This window comes from Typopeltis vanoorti, chromosome 2 (genome assembly GCF_054136105.1).
Source record: "Typopeltis vanoorti isolate ZY-2024b chromosome 2, IOZ_Tvanoo_1.0, whole genome shotgun sequence".
In the NCBI taxonomy this organism is placed as follows: domain Eukaryota; kingdom Metazoa; phylum Arthropoda; class Arachnida; order Uropygi; family Thelyphonidae; genus Typopeltis; species Typopeltis vanoorti.
In genome coordinates, this window is record NC_143550.1 from 130,521,448 (window position 1) to 130,544,386 (window position 22,939).

A 22,939-nucleotide genomic window follows, 5' to 3' on the forward strand; every position below is an offset into this window, starting at 1 on the left:
AAAAATGATTATAAATTTAAAATTTAAATGGTGGTGTAACTGTTTACGTAAGTCGTAAAGGCCCAGCAACAAAAGGGCCTTTGTTAGAGCCTTTCTTTTTTTAGTTTATGTTTTGATTCACAGAATAATATTGAATATGGCCCACATCTGATATACATCTAATTGACTGGCCCTTTGCTGCATTTGAGTTTAAGACCCCCTGGTTTAAACTCTGATGATGATGATATAACTTGTTTCTATATATATATTATTATTATTATTATTATTATTATTATTATTATTATTATTATTACATGACACCTCCAGGGAGTCCAAAGACTCCCTCGACACACACACACACGTGTGTGTACTCCAGATGGTGACATTAATATAAAGGTAGAAATATCAGGAAATTAAAGTTATTACTCTTAATACATTAGAAATTTCCATAATTCTATCATAATTTTGGAGATTATGGAAGCTAAAAAAACGGTTGAAGATATTGTTGGATCCTACTTCTTCTTAATCTATACTCTGGATCCGACATGTTATTTACTACGATGTTCTTAACCTAAAAATAGTTGCTAGTTGGTTTCTAATTCAAATATAGAGAAAATTTATATTTATAGACTGCGCCACTCTATATCTGAATTAGTTCAAGAATTGAAGGGAAATCAACCTTCAACTATCTCTCCTTAAAATATATACTGGCCGAGTATATTTGACTTACTTAATTTACCCGCTTTGGTTCGAATAATTTATGAATGGTGCAGTAAAAGAGATTCAGGCAAAATACAACTTTTGATTAACAGAAACAAACATTTAATTTTAAAATCATAAATTTCACACTTAACTTCAAATCAGTAATTAAGATATCACAAATTCTTCAGCTTCTCCGATAAGTACAATCATACAAACTCTGACAAGATAAATCTGATACCTCTATATTACAGTCTTCTCACAGTTTCTTAAGTTCCAAGATACAATAAAAATTTCAGTAATTTTTCTTCACAAACAAACAAACACTTTTAATTTTATGATTCTTTTAATTCTCCGCGATAGTTACTGTTAATATCAGGGAATTCTAAGATGAAACTCGCACACTTCTCTGAACAGAAATATTAAAGTTGGAATAATCTTACTGTTAAGCTTCTACCTTCATCAACATACACACAAACACTTTTTATAACTGTAAACACTTTTAACAATAAACAGCACTCATTAAAATAAATCTTCTAGCATTAACTGAATTAATTTACGGGCACAATACATATAATCAGATGTTCTTGTATGAAGCACTACTGATTACTCTTGAATTAGGGCAATACACAATAATTCTTTAACTTGGGGTTTTATATGTACAGATGTTCATTCCTCCGGCATTCAAATAATTCTTTAGGCACTATAATTCTAAACACCGCTATCATTAAACGCAACCCTGTTGCCTCTATTTATTCTCTAGTTACTTCTTACTATGCTTCACGTTTCAGTGTGTCCTTGACAGGTCGGCCCTGAAAATAAATCTCAACTAAAATATCGCTAGTCATTCAGTAGTCACTCAGCTATCTTCCGTTGCTTTATTTGTTATTCAGAAACTTATTAGCTAACTGCTTCTCAACTTGTAGACTTTATTTAGTTGCTTGAGTGACTTGCCGACTCGCTATTATTGCACTGTGATTGCCGAATGCTGAATGCCCGATTTCAACCTAATACCAATCTTCTCTCTCTAATAAATCTCTAATGCTCTACTCTCCTAATTAATTAATGATTCCAGTGTTCGTTGCTTATATATCTGTTTTTCCCGCCTAAATTGTTCTCATGATCTAAAACTCTTTTCAATAACTCTTCTCCTCACGTTGTATTCCAATTCTCGCGCTCGCTTACTTACGTTTCCATGACAACCAAAACAAAATATAATAAAATTGAGGTATTGCATAACGTTAAACTTTCACAAACAGGAATAAATAAAGAATATTTATATTTCAATTAATGCGCAGTTAAATTATCAAATAGAAGTTCTTATATTTCTAAATAACTTAGGGAATTGAAACAACGTAGATCCGAATATAAATTAAATAATACTTTAATAGATATTTCCGATATTTCGGCAATGTCTCATTGCCATTTTCTAAAGGAACTTACAAAAGGCAGGAGCACAACAGGCCCTAACAATATTTCCAGTTACTATATTGTTAGGGCCTGTTGTGCTCCTGCCTTTTGTAAGTTCCTTTAGAAAATGGCAATGAGACATTGCCGAAATATCGGAAATATCTATTAAAGTATTATTTAATTTATATTCGGATCTACGTTGTTTCAATTCCCTAAATTATTTAGAAATGCATAACCAACGTATAAGCCTATCTACGAGAAGTTCTTATAATATTAACATAGTAATAACTAAAATAGCTTAATAATATTTAATACAGTCTTTTCATTATTAATACATATATCTTTGATTAAATAATTAGATATTAGACATAATTAAAGTAGTTATATGAATATTAAAATGTAAAATAAGTTGTTTACATTAAATAATATTTACAAGTCTAGCCTTTGTGATGGAAGATCATGTTGGATTCTGAAGCAAATAATAATTACTCCAATCTCTATATATTCAGAATCCAACAATATTACCTAAAAACAAGTTAATTCTGTCAGCTCACCAAGCAACAGCAGAATGTGAATCTCACCATGCGGACGTGGATGTTTGTGAATATTTTTACATAGTAGATGAATTTTATCACCAGCACAAAAAAAAGCAAGCTCCTGTTTTCCGAGCAGAGTTTCTGGTTATCTAATCAGATTTTCTAATCATTATCTAAGGATTACCTAATTATTAGTCCACAGTGCAAATGTACTATAGGAAGTGAAGAAGGAAAGAAATCTTCCCCCTCTCCACTTTACAATTGTCTTGCTGCTGCTAAGATAACATCGGTGTTTGTGGAAACACTAATTACAACTGCCTTTGCTGAATATTGGTTTTAATTCTGCATTATTCAGCTGATGGGACAACATTGCAAGAATCTAAACGTTTCCTGCCAGCAGCAGTGGATCAGGATGAGATTCACCTCCTCTCTGGATTTGAATATATATATTTAATCAAAACATGAATAGTGTCCTGTCATCTTGAGTTTGTACTTGGATAAGATGCAATAACAAGAACTTCAGAGTAGGTTGTCATAGTATAGAAACTTTGGCTGTTGTTGTAGAAGTGAAAGTTATAGAGAATATAGGTTGAAGAATAAAGGCCATAGAACTGTGTTAAACCAATTAGAGTGAGAAATTCTATCCTTGTAGTAAAAGAGAGGATGGATTAATCATTATCAAAGTACAGATTATTGGTGTTGTGCAACCATTCCCTAACCCCCATTGTGAAAAAGTTGCCTGTTTTGCTGAAAACCAAGCCATGGTGCATAAGAAGGCTACTACACTGTACAAAAATTTACTTCTGGAGATGTATCCTTTAGAGTTTAAAGATACTTTCTTTTCATTGCCTTGCTGGGCACAGTGTACTCTCCAGAAAATGATTTCTAAATTTACCAAATCTGTTCACTTCTAATTTTTCTCAGAACTCTCATATCTGTGGCCTCTACTCTTTGATCAGCTGATTTATTCTAACTCAGCTCTTACCTCCATAAGTTAAAAATGGTTTGAATACTGTCTTGTATATAGCTAGTTTAGTGTTTTGACTCATTTCTCCCTTATTCCACAAATTTATTTGGTTGACTCCCAACTATACCACTTTGCTTACTCTGTTGTATTATCTTTTTTATAATTACTTTACCATCTTCACGTACTTGAGAGGACTGATATATTTGTTTTGTAGGTTCACCACTGAGAATATAGTTCATATTTTCCATGTTCTTTTATAGTTCTTTCTATTGCTGATTTTCATGCCATATTTTTTATGACAGTTATTTATTTAAAGAATCCTAAAGGTGTACTAGATTTAAGAGTATAACACGATGCATAAAGTAAGGAGGTGAAATTGACATCTCCAATTTTGATACCAGATTCCTTCATTATGAATGACAATGGAGATAGTATGCACCCTTGTCTCACAACTTCCTTCTTAAAAGCCTATGTATTGTTCAATATAATCTCTAGTTTACACTATATAACTAACATTTTGACTAGCTTTTCTCTTGGTGCTTTATCTTTCATAAATCCTACTTGAACTCTTAGTAGTGAAATTCCTCTCTACTTCTCACACATTGTTTTATTTCCCTTTTTATCTGGAAATGGATTCAGACCATGCCTTCTAAATTATGCATTGCAGCCATTTAAACCTCCATATGTGAGTGTTTATTTCTGGTTTAATATTATCTTGAGAATGTAATTTGACATACGTTGGGCAGACAGGTTGTTCCATAGAAAAAAAGAACTAATTAATGTACATCAGTACTACATTGGCTATGTGAAACCTTAAAAATGTGGTCTGGCAGAGCATAGTATTGACACTAGCAGTATCCTATGGGATGAAGCTCGTCTTTTTCATAGAAGCAGTTTTAAATATGAACACTTTTTCAAAGAAAGTTGTGAAGCCCTTTTACATTGGCCAAACTTGAATCAGAATGATTGTCACTCTCTCCTTAACGTTTGGAGTGTCTCATTTTCCATGTGTACTTTGTATTCCTGTTCTTTGATTTGCTTTTTTTCCATCATCATTACAGTGTTTCCGCACTCTAATGATGATGTACTGTTATTTTCAGTATGAAATATTTGTATTGTCATTAAAGTTTATTACTGTGATTATTGTGTAATTTTTATTGTTTTATAATTATGCCACAGGTACCTTTGAAGATTGAAAAACTGTGTTAATAATAACTTAGTGATATTCTGAACCTGTGGTTCATGTAGCTACTTTGACTGAAGTACAAAATGAAAGCAAGCTTTTGTTTAGTATGGAGCTCCCTACAGTAATAAATTATTTTTTTGGCTACAGCTGCTTTAAATTAAATTAATGGGAGCATTGCATTTAAATGAAAATGCTGGTGTTGTGATATCATTAGCCTATCTTTGTAGTGTTTACTCTTTGAACAACAGAATTCTCGGAAATTAAATTACATTAGCTTCCTTTGAAGTTGAGATGCATTTGAAGAGAGTCATTTAGGTACAAGATTTTCAATTAAGACATAAATTATAGGATAAAATATTACATTAAGTAAAACACAAAATGGTGAGACACCTTTTGACTACTTCTATATGGAAATATGACTTCTGCATTACTCTTCAACCTTGGTATCATTTCTGGGTCTGGCTCCCACTGATTAGACCCCAATAAAGGTCGAAACCAGTCCTGATACTAAAGCAATTTAAGGATACTAATGATGTGAAGTCTTTTAGCCTCTATATGCAAGTAGCCCAGTCGTGAAGCAACTTCATGCTCAAACTTTGTTAGCTTACACTTTGGATAAAGGATGAAATAAAGAATATAATTTCTTGGCAGCTTTAATTTATAGTATAACCAAGTGAAAAAACTTTCAAATTTTTAAAAAGGACATAAGAAACCTAAAATCATAGTAAAAAATAGTAAAAAGTGTATACAATTTAAAATGCTGATATCACTATGCAATTATTTTTATTAAATGCCTTCCTTCCATTAATTTAATCAAATCAACTGCAGCTAAAAAGCATATTGTAAAGAACCCCATATTAAACGAAAGCTTGCTTATAATTTTTTTACTGTGTTAATAAGTTAACATCAGCTTGTTCATTGTTTTACGTGCTGCTAGCTTAATTTTGTTTATTTAGAACCCACCACACCATATTAGCTTTCTTTTTTCAATTATCTCTTTACAAATTTATTTTCCGTCTTCACTCTTCACTAAAAATTGTGCATAAATAGTTGACATATGTTACTTGTTCTATAGGTTCTCCATTGAAAATGCAGTGATAATTTCTAGAAGTTTCAATTTAGTTATACCTGATACTGATTTTGTTTAGATTTAACTGCCTAAATTAAAGAATTGAGTGGAATATATTTCAGTTTTTTTTTTTTAACTAGGTTCAAAATATTCTCCTCTTGCCTCAGTACTGTGTTCCAAGCATTTTCTGTAACTGTTCTAAAAGAATGGTAATGAGTTAATCTGTTGCATTCTGCTTACTTTCATTTTATGTCCCAAACCCTCATCCTTTAAGTACAGATTTTAGCTTAAGGAGTAAACAGAAGTCATGGGAGCCACATTTAGTGAATAGAGTGAGCGAGGTACAACTGTTTTCTTTTGAGCCAGCAACTCACGAGTTGAAAGAGCTGGAGTTTCAGCACAAACTTTGCAGCAATCCTTACTTCCAAATCTCCTTTCAGAATTTTGTGGCAAGATAAAAGTGAGATTTCTGTTTCACAGGCAAGCTCTTGAATAGCAATTCATTGATTGGTAATGACTTTTTTTTTTTCTTTTTTTTTTTTCTTTTTTTTTTCTTTTTTTTTTTTTTTTAAACAAACAAGCCACCAAATCATGAGCGTGTTCCTGACATTGGGACACTCAGGGCAGGTGTGTGTGTGGGGGGGATTGTGTTCATTCATCGAAGCACTGCAAGTGACTTAGGTGATATGTGACTTCAGGCTTATTTCATCATGTTAGGATCTGCCTGTATACATATTCTGCTTAAAAAAGCAATATGCTAGCATGTCCAGTTTTCTTTATAATAATAATAATTGTCATGGAACTTTTTGAACAAACCTGATAAATCCTTTTTCTTACACTTAATTTTACATCAAACCATGTTATACCTCCTTCAGTAGGCTATATATTCCTTTGTGCAATGTTTTATTTACCACATAACTGTAGTGTTTTGAGATCTTTTCATTTGTCATATGCTTTATCATATGTCTAACAGATCTATGAAAAACTCAACTATAAATCCTTCTTATAGATTTGTTGTACGGTAAAAATCTGGTTTTGACAGCTCCTAGCCAGTAGTACCCAGTCTTAACTGTTTCTCTTCCACAATTTTTGGTAGTCTGTTCTCAAGTATGCTTTATCTGGAACACACTATAGGGAAATTCCTCTAATTTTCACATTCAGTTTTTTTATATATATTTTATTTTTTTTATTTTTCATAGATGGATTATATGAAAATTCTATTCCAATCATATGCAATGAAGCCACTGTATGCTTTTATACCTCTATATTTGAGCATTTCTGGTTGAGTATCATGTATTCCAGATGCTTTTCTACATTTTAAGTTTCTTTACCTTTGTCTCCCTATAGCTCCAATTGCATTTCTATTTAATATTGCCTGTCCCCTCTTTTGTCAATATGTATTTCATTGAACAATCTTTTAAAGTAATTGCTCATCATCCAGAATATCTTACCTTTATCATGTTTCTGTATGTTACCAAATTCAAATTTCTCTGTCACTCTTATCATATCTGTTGTTGTTTCCTTTTATTGCTCTTTCCTCTTCTTTTAAAATCCCCACCAATGAAAGGCAGCAAATCTATATATAGTACATTAGTAGCATGGATGGACAAGGGATAATTTCCTATTTTTTTAACTTTATACATTTTTTTGTATTTATCATTTATTTTTTCATAATGTGGAAACCTTGCTCTAATAATCAAATTTGGAGCTTTTTTTAAGGCATTTTAGGAGATCATTTCATCATCTTATAGGAGATCCATCCCCACTGAAAGAACTGGAATCATCCATGTCTACAGCAACATTCAAACCTGCAGTCTGTTGGTTGGAGAACACATTAACCAACGTTTTCACTGAAGTCTCCCTATATCTTTTGTTTGCTACTTTTTCACATAGCTCATGTTTCTTATATTTTTCAGCAGATACTCTGTTTCCCTGAGAGTATCTGCTGAGTTATTTGGGAGAAACTTTTCTTCTGTGCTGGACTGTCTCTTTAACTTTTTGAGTTTGTCATAAAGTTTGGATTTTTCTATCCTTGAAAAACAGCTTCACCACACACCTCCTTGGTTGAACAAATCAAATATCTTCACCTCTGAAAGCAGAAAACTTTCATACATGTTTTTCTATGCAATATGATAAGACATCTTAATGTCTGTAGCCATATAAAAACTAAATCCTGTTTATGTGCTCTCTTTCTGTTGTGCATCTTCAGTGTGTTCACTTATTCAAATTTCTTCCAAATGTCCTGTTTTACTTTACACAACAAATATCACAATATATTTTGTAAATGTGTGGCTTCTTTAACAATAGTTGTTTAGTTTTGATTGAGGAAGACAACTTTTACATTATGCAGTTTTACTATACAAGATAATATCTATAATTGCTGTTTTCTTTGAGGATCACTGAAGGGTCAAAGCTAGATAATGGAAGTAGACATCCACATAAAAGGAATGTGAACCAACTAGGGCTTCTGACTTAATGTTCAGTTGTCACCCTCACTTGTACATCCTGTTAGAAGGGTATCCACTGGATGCTAAAAGAATTAGGATGGGCTGGCAAGTTATCAGCAGATGGATCTATTCAGTTGTCTCTCTATATGTTTGAAACCTAGGTGACAATTATCATCAGACAGTAGTCCATATGTGATCTTATCAAAATCATATAACTTGGGTGAATAACAGTTTGGCCCCTAAACTTACACTTAGAAACATTAAACACTTAAACATTTCTCCACAGAATTAGGCTGTTCAAATTAGTCTGCAGAGATTTTGTATCAGATATGTTTTCTTATCATCATTTGTCTAACTTGGCATCATAACTGGATATCATCCTCTAGATCATCCAGAATATCATTTATACACAAATTAAACAACATTGGCCCAAGTATAAAACCATGTGGCACATCACTAGTCACCTGCCTTCTCTTAGTATCAACACCTCCGTATATCACTTTCTGATACATGTCAGCCAGTCAATCTCCTATGCATATCACAAGCTAATTTGCAAACCCTCTGAGTTTGTATAGTGACTTTGAATATGGAATCCTATGAAATGAACCTTGGCAAAATCCAGAGATATCATTTATATCCATTTCTCTTATCCTCCTCTGCTGTCACTCCATTATAGAATGTGTGCAAATTGCTAAAACTAGATTTATTTTAAACAAACCATGCTGCTATCTCCCTACTGGTGAAAGTGATTTTTGACCAACCTTTCCAATACTCTGATGATCACAGCAACGATAATCCACTGATGTGATCATCATATATGTCATTGCTTCCATTCAGTGGCATAGCTAGAGCTTTTGCCACCCCTCTCAAAAATACTAGAAAAAGTCAAAACAATGTATAGGGAAATAAATTAAAACACTATGTTTATTTTTGAAGTAAAACTTTAATTTCAACATTTTAAAATGTTATTTTTCTTGCTTTTCTGTTCGCAAAATCGTCGATGACAATGGCGAAGTCTATTTCAGAGTAACCTAGGTAATTCTTAATCTATTTTATTTAGAAAAACTCCTCTCACAACTAGCAACACTTAAAGCAATTGTGAGGAAAATTCGCATTAGTATTACAATATTTGGAAATGAGTTCTCGAAACTGTATTTTAGAATTAACTGCAAAAGTCCAAAAAGGTTCAAAGTGCCGCCCAGGGCAGACCGCCCCCTCCGCACCCCCCCTAGCTACACCACTGCTTCCATCCTTGTGTAATGGAATTATCTTGTTCTTCCACTCATTTCAATTATGTATGTGATGAGACTCAAGTTAAACAACAATAACGTGAGCACTGACAATACAAATCTGAAGAAATGTGCAAGATTTCTGTTGGCAATGCTCATAGCCTGATTTTTTTTTTTTATTTTATTTACTTTTTTTTTTTTTATGTTGGACCCACACACAAGAGATTGGTTGGTCAGCCTATAGCACATTAGTACCATGTGTGGGAAGAGAATCGGGAAACTAGGAACTTGTTCACATTGGATTTGAAGGCATGTGCATTGCATTCCTTGGGAAACACATGCGATGGAAGGCTGTTCCACAATACAGCAACAGTAGAAATGAAGGAGGAGGAAGAGAAACTTGTTCTATGAGTATGGAGTTTGACTATAAAGGGATGTTGGGTGGTAGCCACCTAACATCCACTATTTCAGTGACATTTCAGTGAATATTAACACTATTTAGTGAATTTAGTAGGGGAGAGGGAATTATTGAGGATAGTTCTGATGAACATTTACCATGGAAATATTTATAGAAGATGCATGCAGTAGATACTAGTGCCTGTGCAACAGTGGTTGGAATGAGTTGGTAGGAGATGAGTCATTAGTCAGTCTGACTGCTCTCTTCCATATCGTGTTGAGTATTTGTAGAGAGCTCTTAGGGGCACTCCTAAGATGTGCGAGCAGTACTTGCTGGATGAATGGATTTGTGATTTGTACAGGGTTAATAGCTGTTCAAAAGAGAAATCCTAATTTTTTGGATGCTGAGGAAGCAATGGTGGTAACATGTTTATGCCAAGAGTACCTTGATGTCATGGTAATCTCAAAGAGAGATCTCATCTTGTCTAGAAATTTGGGTGTTGTCAAAGGTAAGGCTGGGATAATATGGTTCTTTTTTTTTGTGGGAAATAAGGCAGAACTGAATTTTGCAGGCATTAAAATTAGCAAATAAATTACAGGTAACCCTCGTATAACGCGGATGTTAGGTTCCATAGAAATGCCACGTTATATAAATCGCGTTATATGAGGCATAGATCACATAGAAAAAGTAGGGTTAGGTTCCGAAGTCGTCTTTTTTTAAAATTATATAAACAACAATGACATATCCAACAAAAACAATATTTTTATTTAATTCAGGTAATTCATGTAAGTTAAGAAAACATAAACTATTACAAATACGTAGTATAAAATTATAAAAATTACAAATTGTACATAAATTTCATTGCACATAATGCATAAAATGTTTTAGAGACAATAAAATAAAGCACATATTTTAATCGTCATCACTGTCTTCAGAAATAACATTTCATAGATGTTCTTTAAGTGGCCGGAGGTCATCACCACTTGGAATCTCTTGGACATCATTTGTATAATTCTCATTGAATACTTCGGCTGGTTTAGTCATCAAGAAGTCAGTAATAAGACTTTGCTTTCCACTATGTTGCAATTTTTTATAAAGTTCATAATATGGTTCTAAACAAATATCCAATTGTCTCGTGAATTTTCCCGAGCGCTCCATTGAGGGATCATTATCCGTAAAATAACTTCCTAACTTTCTTGCCAAGTCCAATCCTTCTGCTAATTTCTTTAAACTGATTTCTTTAACGGATTCATCATAATCAGAATCTTCGGCAGAACTTTCCCCACCATTTGGTTCGACGCCATCTATTAATTGTACTAGTTCCTTCTCATTTAAATCTGTTTCTCTGTCAATTAATTCACTAATTTCATTCTCAACCATATCGCAAAGGCTCTCTCCACCAAAAATGTGTGCGACGTTTATTATACGACGTAGCTCGGCATCCACTGGAGGTACAAAATTTTGTTCCATTACGTTATTTTTTTCCAGCAAGCATTCAGCATAGAGGGTTGTAATTCCTTAATGGACAGAGAAATAATTTTTACACAATTCAATATTGAAAACTCTTTCCACGCTTGAGGCAGTGTCATGTTTGGATTAGATTCCATTTTTTCCAAAATTAATTGAAATGTTTGCCGAATATAATATGACTTAAATGTTGATATTATTCCTTGGTTGAGTGGTTGAATAAGTGAAGTAGTATTAGGCAGCAAAAAAGTTATTTTAATATTCGGATGGCTTAAATTTGTTGGGTGGCCTGGTGCATTATCTAAAATTAGTAGAATTTTGAAGTCCATATTCTTTTTCTTTGTGTAACTTTCTACATCAGGTACAAAACACTTAAAAAACCAATTTTCAAACATGCTAGCTGTAACCCATGCCTTTTTGTTGGTCTGCCAATAAACAGGTAGGATGGACTTGTCGAGCTCTTTCATCGCACAAGGATTTGCAGATCGGGTAATAAACATTGGGTTTGTCATGTAATCACCTGATGCATTACTACAAAACAGTAGAGTAATTCTATCTTTGGAAACTTTGAATACAGGAGCTGATCTTTCATTTTTCGAAATATAAGTGCGTTTCGGATTTTTTTTTCAATATAACCCAGATTCATCCACATTGAACACCTGGTCTGCACTGTAACCACCTTCTTTAGTGATTTTTAAAAGTTCTGCTGGGTATTTCTGGGCAGCTTCAACATCTGCTGATGCTGATTCTCCCTGGATTTTAAGATTATACAAAAGAAAACCGCTTTTTAAAGTTTTCGAACCATCCCTTGCTGCCAGAAAATCCATGCTGAGTGATTTCTTCTGAAGAATCTTGATCGAGTTCTTTTAAATGTTTATAAACTTAGAGTTTTTTGCTTAATAAGGTGTCCATCCAAAGGAATTTTCTTTTGAGTGCAATCTTCTATCCAAATCATTAGAGATTTCTCCATTTTTTTCTATTAGAATATCGTGAACACGAGCAACCTGCTTTGCACTTACTGTTGACCCAGCAATAACACTTTCTCGGATTTTATGTTCATTTTGTTTGAATGTCCAAATTGTTGATTCATTGAAATTCAGAGTCCTTGAACAACTCCTGGTTGCAAGGTTTTCTTGGTTTTCTCCAATTTTCAACCGATCCAAGATTTTAATTTTTTTCGAGAGAAATGAATTTCCTCTTCAATGTTGGTTTTTTCCCTTTCATTGCAGTTTTAGTGGCCATTACAATAAAAATAAACTTTTACATTAAAAAAAAAAGCATTACATATGTAACTCACCAGAAAATAAACTGGTCTGCTTGAATAACACACTCATGATTTTAAATGCGCTTTCCTGGCAGAAAACAAAGACAAGTTTCAACAATAAACACTTTACAGTAAACCCTGGATGGCTAACCTATGGCACTCGTGCCAGAGGTGGCACGTCAACGATTTACAGGTGATATCCTTTTATACGCTTATAAATTATTCAAGTTTTTTTTTTTAATTGTTACAATACGTAGAAGCTGAATTTTGTTTTACACAAGACAGCAGCTATAAAGACGTACATATGATTGGTACGGTATTAACAAAAGAACGCGCGACCCAAAGACAAAAGCAACCGACAAGTGTTGAGTTGAAATGCTAATTCTCTTCAATCAAATCCCATAATATCTCAAACTGTCATAACAACATTCACTATTAGTTTTTACACATTCACAACAGGGTGTCATTTATCGTTCCGTTGGAACTTGTCATTACTAACTGGCTCAACTCACACAAACGTTTCTATCCTTAGTTGAATTTTATGGCTTCTTGTTTGCGTTTGAGGTAGCAGGCGAACTCACACATTCATTATATGGCATGTTTCAATTCTTGATAGTCTTTAATTTTAAGTTAGCCTTTGTGATCTGTCATAATGACATCGAGAATTTCAACTGCAATAAAAAAACACATTTCATAATTGAAAAACTGGACAATAGTTTTTAGTTAGATACTGTGTTTCAGTGCAGTATGGTTTTTGCTTAAGTCTACACATTTTTACTAAATAATTTAAGGAAATTACAACGTAACTAGGATATACATTAAAATAAATTTTAATATACTTCAATATTTTGGCAACGTCACATTGCCATTTTCAAGGAACTTAAGAACAAGACGTGCACGCAGGCCCAACAAACAGTAAGTGAGGAAGAAGCACGAAGCTATTATTTCTCCTAAAGTCCTGATGGTGCACCCTAGCGGGAAATGTTGGTATTCTTGGGCGATTGGGCTGAAGATCTTCTGGTGGGGGTTTCCCAAATTTCAAACAGTCTCATGCAGCCAAATTTGTTGAGGTTTGGATTGTTTCTTAGGGCTTAAGCTGATTCCATGAAAAGCCTTTCATATTTGTGTTTACTACGGTGTATTATCGTGGCTATCTTCCACCGTATTCTATGGCAGATATCAAGCGCATGGTCAGCAAGACCAGAGTGCCTGTATTGGTGAAACCGGATGTAGTCCTTGTGTTCTGAAATTCTGATATTTGCTGTCCTGCCTGTTTGGCCAAAGTAGGACAGCTTACATCTACCATAGTAAATACAAATATGAAAGGCTTTTCATGGAATCAGCTTCAGCCCTAAGAAACAATCCAAACCTCAACAAATTTGGCTGTATGAGACTGCCTCAAATTTGGGAAACCTACATCAGAAGACCTTCAGCCCAATCGCCCAAGAATACCAACATTGCCTGTTGTTGGATACCATCAGTACTTTAGGAGAAATAATAGCTTCCTGCTTCTTCCTCACTTACTGTTTGTTGTGCCTGTGTGTGCACGTGTCTTGTTCTTAAGTTCCTTGAAAATGGCAACGTGATGTTGCCGAAATATTGAAGTATATTAAAATTTATTTTAATGTATATCATAGTTTACTTTGTAATTTCCTTAAATTATTTAGTAAAAATGCAACACCAACATCTAAGCCTTTCCACTAGAATTACGATAATCCACGGAAATGATATCGCACGTAAAGCATGCCATTACGGTAAAATGAAGTTAAAGATATCCAGACAACTGAATCATCTTGCGTTCCTAAAATGCTGCTGGGTTAACCAGGTAATTCCTAAAATTTCAAATTCAAGCACCGTTTCTCTTCGCAAAAGCTCTTCGTTTTTATAACCGTGCCAGCCAAGCTGTGCTCAGGGAACAAATCGCTACGACTCGCCATTTCCTGAATGATGCTAACTTAACTATCCAATGCCTCGAAGATGACCTTTCAAGCACCTTAAGCCACAAAATTTGGTCTATTTTATACGAGATCGACACATCAAAAAATTTGAAAATTTAAAAAAGATCTCGATCTCGAAACCACAACTTCCTACCAAAACGATAGTCAACCTTTCGTCGTTTAGTGTGAAACCTGAAGCACTCGATGCCCTCTCACGTGGCCACAACTTTGCCATTGCACCCAGAAGAATACCTGCTGAAGATATTATGATACGAATTGAATGCAGGATACGACACCTTCCAAACCACGTTCCCAATAATATTAGACTGGATGTGGCTTGTGTTCTGACCAAAGCTAAACCACCAAAAGCCAACATGCCCAGTGAGGAAATTAAATCTCTACTAGAATTAAAGAAAAACAAGGAAATAATAATCACTAAAGCTGATAAAGGGAACGCCACAGTATTGCTTAACCAAAAGGATTACACCGGTAAGCTGAAAGCTCTATTGTTAGATCGGGATACTTACTTCCCTATCGAGTACAATCCCACCAACTCGCAAATTAGAAAACTCCACAGGCTCCTTAAAGTCACTTCTTGGCCTGTGGAAATAACTCACAAATTAAAACCATTTAACTCCATACCCCCCTGTATTTATGGACTCCCAAAAATACATAAGGAAAATGTGCCATTACGTCCCATAGTGGATGCCATTGATTCCCCCACATTTGGCCAAAGCTCTCTCACATTATACTGGCAACACACCTTCACACATAAAAAAAAACTCAGCCCACTTCAAAGCCAGCATAGAAAACCTTACACTCAAACCCACTGACGTAATGGTCAGTTTTGATGTCTCCTCCTTATTCACAAATGTCCCACTCAAAGAATCCTTAGAGCTAATCCAAGCTAAATTTCCTCCCGATATCACAGCCCTATTTCAGTTCACAATGAACTCAGGCTATTTTGTTTGGCAAGGAAAATTCTACAAACAAATAGAGGGGACAGCCATGGGTTCTTCACTCTCCCCACCCTTGGCCAACTTTTATATGAAGACCTTTGAAGAGAAAGCCTTAAACTCTGCCCCACAAAAACCAACCATTTGGCTTCGCTATGTTGATGATGTGTTCACTATTTGGCCACATGGCTCCGATGCACTCCTCTCCTTCCTAACACACTTAAACAACCAACACCCCAGAATCAAATTCACCCCGGAAGAGGAAAAAAAACAACTGCCTTCCTTTCTTAGACACACTAGTCACCCGCCAACCTGATGGAACCTTGGTTTTCTTAGTCTATGGAAAACCCACCCATACAGGCAGATACATTCACAAATAATCCCACCACCCCTCATCGCAACAATATGGAGTCATTAAGACACTACACAACAGGGCTAAACTTATCTGTTCAAATGACAATGCCCTAACCACAGAACTAACATTCTCAACACTTTCTCAGCCAATGGCTACCCCCCCCCCCCCAAAAAAAAAATAAAAAAAAATATTGCAACCTCCCCCCCCCCACACACACACAACAAGGATTACTCTAAATCCATCACCATACCCTATATCCGAGGCACCTCGGAAAAAATTACAAAAATCCTAAAAACACATGACTTCTTGTTACAGACCATATAAAAAAATTGGCATCCCTTATGTGCTCTACTAAAGACCAACCCCCCCCCCCCCCCCAGACCTACCTGGTATATACCAGGTCCCTTGCAGCTGTAAGCTGTCCTAGTTTGGCCAAACTAGCAGGACAGCAAATATCAGAATTTCAGAACACAAGGACTACATCCGGTTTCACCAATACAGGCACTCTGGTCTTGCTGACCATGCGCTGGATACCTGCCATAGAATACAGTGGAAGAAAGCCATGATAATACACTGTAGTAAATACAAATATGAAAGACTTTTCATGGAATCAGCTTCAGCCCTAAGAAACAATCCAAACCTCAACAAATTTGACTGCATGAGCCTGCCTCAAATTTGGGAAATCTACATCAGAAGACTTTCAGCCCAATCGCCCAAGAATACCAACATTTCCTGCTAGGGGGCACCATCAGGACTTTATGAGAAAATAGCTTCTTGCTTCTTCCTCACTTACTGTTTGTTGTGCCTGCGTGCACGTGTCTTGTTCTTAAGTTCCTTGAAAATGGCATCGTGACGTTGCCGAAATATCGAAGTATATTAAAATTTATTTTAATGTATATCCTAGTTTACATTGTAATTTCCTTAAATTATTTAGTAACAATGCAACACCAACGTCTAAGCCTTTCCATGAGAATTAAGTCTACACAGCGTAGTTTCTGTGGGAGGGGACATGATTTATTAGTTAGTGCCGTTTTTATTCCATCTGTCTCTAATTGCACTATTTGTTGAGAATGACACAGACTGCAAAAGCCCTCTGTACAGTACCTTATTCAGTGATACAATAAAACTAAATTCGATACTTATAACTACTTGCACGATACAGGCAGACACAAATTTAACGAAGATAAAATTAGATTTTTAAGTCCCGCGGTGAAAAATATGAAAAAAAAAATAAAGGGTTAGGTTACTAGAAATCATAGACCGCGTTGAACTAGGGATACTACAATTTGTAGACTGCGTTGTATAAGTACTGCATTATACGAGGGTTACCTGTATATATTTAGTTTAATCCTTTATCCAAGTGTAAGCAAACAAAGTTTGCACCTGAAGTACCTTCAGAACTGGGAAAACCCGTGGCAAATGTGGACTGAGTTCTCTTCACTTTGTTTAGTATCCCATAATACAAAGCATCTCCTTGCTGGCATGTATAATGCTATGCATTATGGGAAGGGTCACTATCCAGACTGGTTTTGACCTTTATTGAGGTCTCTTCAGTGGGAGCCAGGCCCGGAGATGATACCAAGGTTGAAGCAATGCAGAAGTCATATTTCCATATGCCAGTTGCCGAAATATGTCACACCGTATTATTAAATTACTCTGGAATAGAGAAAGGTGTTGGAATTTTTTTTTTCACTCAGTTAGAATATATATAAATTATATATTTAGTTTAATCCTTTATCCAATTGTAAGCAAACAAAGTTTGCACCCTTCCCGTAATGCATAGCATTATACATGTCCACAAGGAGATGTGCTTTGCATTATGGAATACTAAGGAAAGTAATGAGAACTCAGTCCGCCTTTGCCACGAGTTGCCCCAGTCCTGGAGATACTTCAGGTGCAAACTTTGTTTGCTTATACTTGGATAAAGGATTAAACTGAATATATATAGTCTAACCAAGTGAAAAAAAACTTCCAACATCTTTCTCTAATCCAGAGTAATTTAATAAACTGGCATATGGAAATATGATTTCTGCATTGCTTCAACCTTGGTATCCCCTCTGGGTCTGGCTCCCACTCAAGAGACCTCAATAAAGGTCGAAACTGATCTTGGTAGTGACCCTTCCCATAATGCATAGCATTATACATGTCCACAAGGAGATATGCTTTGCATTATGGGATACTAAGGAAAGTGATGAGAACTCAGTTCACCTTTGCCACGAGTTTCCCCAGTCCTGAAGATACTTCAGGTGCTAACTTTGTTTGCTTACACTTGGATAAAGGATTAAATTAAATATATAATTTTTAGTCTAACCAAGTGAAAAAAAAAAAAACTTCCAAAATAGAATTAGGAAAGTTATCCAAGCCCCATCAAAGAATGGTTTGGAGATCAGAATTTAGGCTTGCAGAAGTTGTTTTAAATTGTTGTGGTTTGTTTAGTGCAGGGTTTGTCAAGTGAGGAGGAGGAATGTAGTTTACTGTCATTGGCAAAACTGTGTATTGGATTGGTGATCAACTCTGGAGCAGATCATTGATGTATAGAAGAAACAGGACTTTGTGGGACACCAACATTAGTTGCACAGTCAGAAGACAGGGAACTGTCAACCATCACACACAATGTGCATTGAGTAAGAAAACTGGCAACCCAGTTGCTGAATGATGGAAGGTTACTTAATAGGCCCCCTTGTACAAGACCCAGTCAAAAGCCTTGGAGATATCTAGTGCAACCACACTTTTCCATGGTGCTTATTGAGATGTTTGTGACATAGGTGAGCAGATCCCCTGTTGAATGCATTGGTGGATTGAATGCAAAATCCATACTGGCAGTCATTTATTAGTTAAGCACTTTTAAGATAGCTTAGAAGTTGGCTGCTGATAATTTTCTCCATTACTTTAGAGAAGACTGAGGTGAGAGAGATTGGGTGATAGTTTGATAGTAAGGATTTGTCACCCTTCTTGGGAATAGGTTGGACATGGCTAATTTCCAGGGTGTAGGGTAGATGCCTGTGGAGTAAGAAAGCATAAAAAGCCAACATAGGAGTCAACTATGGTGTACAAATCTTCAGGCCAATTGGACAAATGCCGTCAGATCCAGGGAACTTTTTGGTATCTAATTTGGATAGTATTTTTCTTATCAGGTTCTGGTGAAAGGTTAGAGGAGGTGTTGAGTGTTTGGAATGGCTGGGGACATTTACCAAAAATCATCTATGTAGGCATTTGGGGAAAAGTATGATGCAAGGAGATTGTCTTTCTCTCTGGGTGATTGATGCAATAGACCCATCTGGGTGCAAGAGTAGTGGGAGCAGTGTTGGACAAAAATTTTGGCCAAAATGCATAGCTGCGATTTAGCTATGATGCAAGTTTCCAGCTTTTGACTCTTTGGAAATTGGTTTTTGATGGATTGATTTTCTTGCAGCTATTTTCAGGCTTTGCTGTAAGTGGTGAGAGAAGGCAGAGTTCTTGATGATAGCCAGTTGCAGTATGCTTGGTTCTTCATTTGCACAGCCTTGGGGCATCTTTTGGAGAACCAGATGGCCCTTCCACCATGTGCTTCTTAAGAGATTTTATTGTCTATTACTAGCTCTATCCCTTTTTCCCAACAAAATTCATTTCTTACTCTGTTTTTAAGCTTTCTAAAAAAAAAAAAAAAAAAAAACTTTATGCTTTAATTCATTGCTCTTTCTAATGACTCGATTTTTTTTCTTAGAAACTAATAAATAACAGCATTACTGTAAATGTGCATACTTAAATTGGATTCAGTGAAGTTCAAGCAGATGACTTATCATTGTTAACTCAACACTTCTGGGCTGGTGAGGTTTTGTGTGATATTTGATTTATGTTGTACCATTAGAACATGATGATTGTTAACAATCAAGTTTTGGAACCAATATAGAATGCAGTTTAAATAAGTGTGTTCCAAAGAGTATCCAGTATCTGGTCAGTAACAAAGTGGAGGTCTTTCAGAGTGGTGTAAGCAGTGAGGATGAACATTGGATTACTTATCATAGTCAAGGTCTCAACTATTTGTAGCCTACATTCTCTTGCAGGTAAACTAAAAGATTTTGTAAATGTTTTTTATGTATTTATTTTCTTACATACTTGAGAAATCCTACTCTATAGACTACAGAGAACTATGGATGTTCACTATAATAAATTCTTAAGAACCACAGGAAATAGTTTGTTATAGGTTGCTGTAGTGAATTTCTCTTAGCATAAATAGCATTATATCCTATGAGGTTTAGTTGGGACTTTTCAAGTAATTGGTTATAATGGGCGGCTTGCTGTACAATATATAACTGTATTTAAATACCAAATTGATATTTGCTTGCAGTTAAAGTAAAAGTATAGCATCCACAAGCAAATATTTTTATATTTGCTTGCAGATGTTATATTAATGTATTAATTATATGAAGAGCCAAAGGCTTCAATTCGGCAACATAAACTTATTTAAGTTAAGGGATATTACATCCCATATTGTTTCATAGCCGAATAAGAAACTCAGAGTTTCATGCCGAATATAGTAAATATATAAAGTTCGGCAAGTCCGAGCATAAGCAAATACCTGGATAGTGTTACAACTGACCCTTTAGGGAGTGCAACACTGAGGCAACTCATGGTAAGGGTGGAGCAAGCTCCAATCACTATTCTTGATATTTCCCCATAATGTGAAATACATTATGTGAAACCCAGCTCCTATGAGCTGGGTTTCACATTATGGGGAAATATCAAGAATAGTGATCAGAGCTTGCTCCACCCTTACCACGAGTTGCTCCAATCACTATTCTTGATATTTCCCCATAATGTGAAATACATTATGTGAAACCCAGCTCCTAGGAGCTGGGTTTCACATTATGGGGAAATATCAAGAATAGTGATCGGAGCTTGCTCCACCCTTACCATGAGTTGCCTCAGTGTTGCACTCCCTAAAGGGTCAGTTGTAACACTATCCAGGTATTTGCTTATGCTTGGACTCACCGAACTTTATATATTTACTATATTCAGCATGAAACTCTTTGAGTTTCTTATTCGGCTATGAAACAATATGGGATGTAATATCCCTTAACTTAAATAAGTTATATTAATGGTTATATAACAGTTATTTCTGCATCTGCTTTCATTGAATCTTTGGAAAGGTTAGAGGCAAGTTTTGCAGCTTGTTGTAACCTTTTAATTACAAAAATTATCACAAGACTTACATACAAAAATGCTAATTTTCATTAAATACCTCCTGCTATAAAGATATCTAATCATTTCCTCTGTAATAGAGATGTCCTCTGTCATTGGCTAAAATTACAAGAATGTTAAAAACAATAAAAAAAAAAAAAAAAAAAAAAAACTTTAGTTTTTGAAACAGTTTGAGATACATGTAACTGACAAACTAATAGATTATGCACGGACATAGAGTTGACTTATTCAGCTAATTACTTGGTATAAGGAATCCGTAATAGGGGGGACTCCAAAGCATATGTGTGTGTATGTTATCATCATCATAAAACAAATTATAGAAATCTGTTTTACTGTATTTTATTTTTTAATCAAAATATAACTTACTTTTTCCCCCTCTCTAGGTGGGTGGAAGTGATAAAAAGTGCCACACTACGAGATGCATAACATCATTCCCTGAACATATCAGGCATCTGTGAAATGTAATGCAGCTCATCAATGATCAAATCATCTTTTGTGTTGTTGAAATTATAATGTTGCTATGAGAAAAGACTCAATTCATACACTTTATTGAAGTCTCAACCGAGACATCTGTTCTCTATAAGGACCCTACTTCCTAGAGTTTGGACAACTATAAATTTTTATTTCTTTTTGGCATGACAACTTTTAATTCTGTAAAAATGTTGATGCTGTTTACACATTGTCAGTTTATAAGATTATGGTATTTGCATTTATAACAAATAAAATGGTGCTGATATAGTGGCAGGTTACTGAGCTCCAGACAGTTGTATTTTCTGTAATGTGTTGATTTCTACCTGAAATTTACTTTCTACCTAAGATGGAATACCTAGTTCTTAGATATGGCTTATAATAAAGTGACTTAAATATCTTCTGAATAAAAGAAATTTATTTTGTGTGTAAAAACAAAACCACACTCTCCCACTCAAAAAAAAAAAAAAATAAATAAATAAATAATCAGATTTATCTACAAATGTCTGTCAATATATGTAATGGCAGATATGAAATCAGAAACCCTAATGTTGGAAAAGGAAAGAATAGTTTTCATCATCGTATTTCTGTTTTGAGCCTCATTTGAGTAATTCACACGATTCCTCTTCCATTTTTCCATTCATAAAGTAAATAAGAATTATATTAATAATCATAATAGTTCTATAAAAGTCCTTCCATAAAAATCTACATCAAGCAACTAATTTTTTATTTCGCTGAGTAGTAGTAGTAGCATATCAAATCAAGGTCTGTCTCATTCTTGAGGATCCCACACAGGTGATGGGTTTAAGACTACTGAACACTGTTCTACAGATCAATAATAACATTTGCAATTAGCCAGAATTAAAAGTTAACAGCTGTCTAATTTTAATGTCTGTGCAACTTTAGTTATGCCACCTTAGTGTACTAGACATAATATTAGACTTTATTACACATCATCAGAATCATGCAGATTACATTGTTTTATGTCACATTACTTTTGGTCTGGAAACTTTCTTGGGTATATATCTTAAGAAATACCAGTATAATTAACCACCTTACCGGCCATATGGATCAAATACGCATCCTTATACGCTTCGTATCCATCATATATTTCAATGTAATATCAATGGTGTTACAATTTTAATATGCACTTCGCATACATAATAAATTGGACGTATATATACGTCTTGGCCGGTTAAGATATGGAAATAACCATAGAACATTTGTCGTTTCATCTTTCTCTTAATATGTTAGATATGGATGGTTAGATGTCCTGCCATGGTCACTAAATGTTTTATACTATACTGAAACCAGAGAAACAGTTTGTTATATCTAGCACAGAGTTTGCTATAGTGAATTTATAGGGAAAAAAAAAACAATCTTTCACCTCAT

At 34.9% G+C, this 22,939-nt stretch overlaps 1 protein-coding gene across 2 annotated transcripts in view; it reads left to right on the plus strand.

The window, feature by feature from the left end:
* The window catches only part of Cdep (Chondrocyte-derived ezrin-like domain containing protein), a 741,059-nt gene extending 719,221 nt beyond the window's left edge, over positions 1-21,838 (plus strand). For both annotated transcript variants that reach the window (XM_090413128.1, XM_090413137.1), the window contains exon 29: positions 21,463-21,838. In XM_090413128.1, the coding sequence (XP_090269254.1) occupies positions 21,463-21,505 (43 nt within the window). In that variant the 3' untranslated portion in view covers positions 21,506-21,838. The remainder of the gene's footprint in view (positions 1-21,462) is intronic.
* Positions 21,839-22,939: the final 1,101 nt, after the last annotated feature.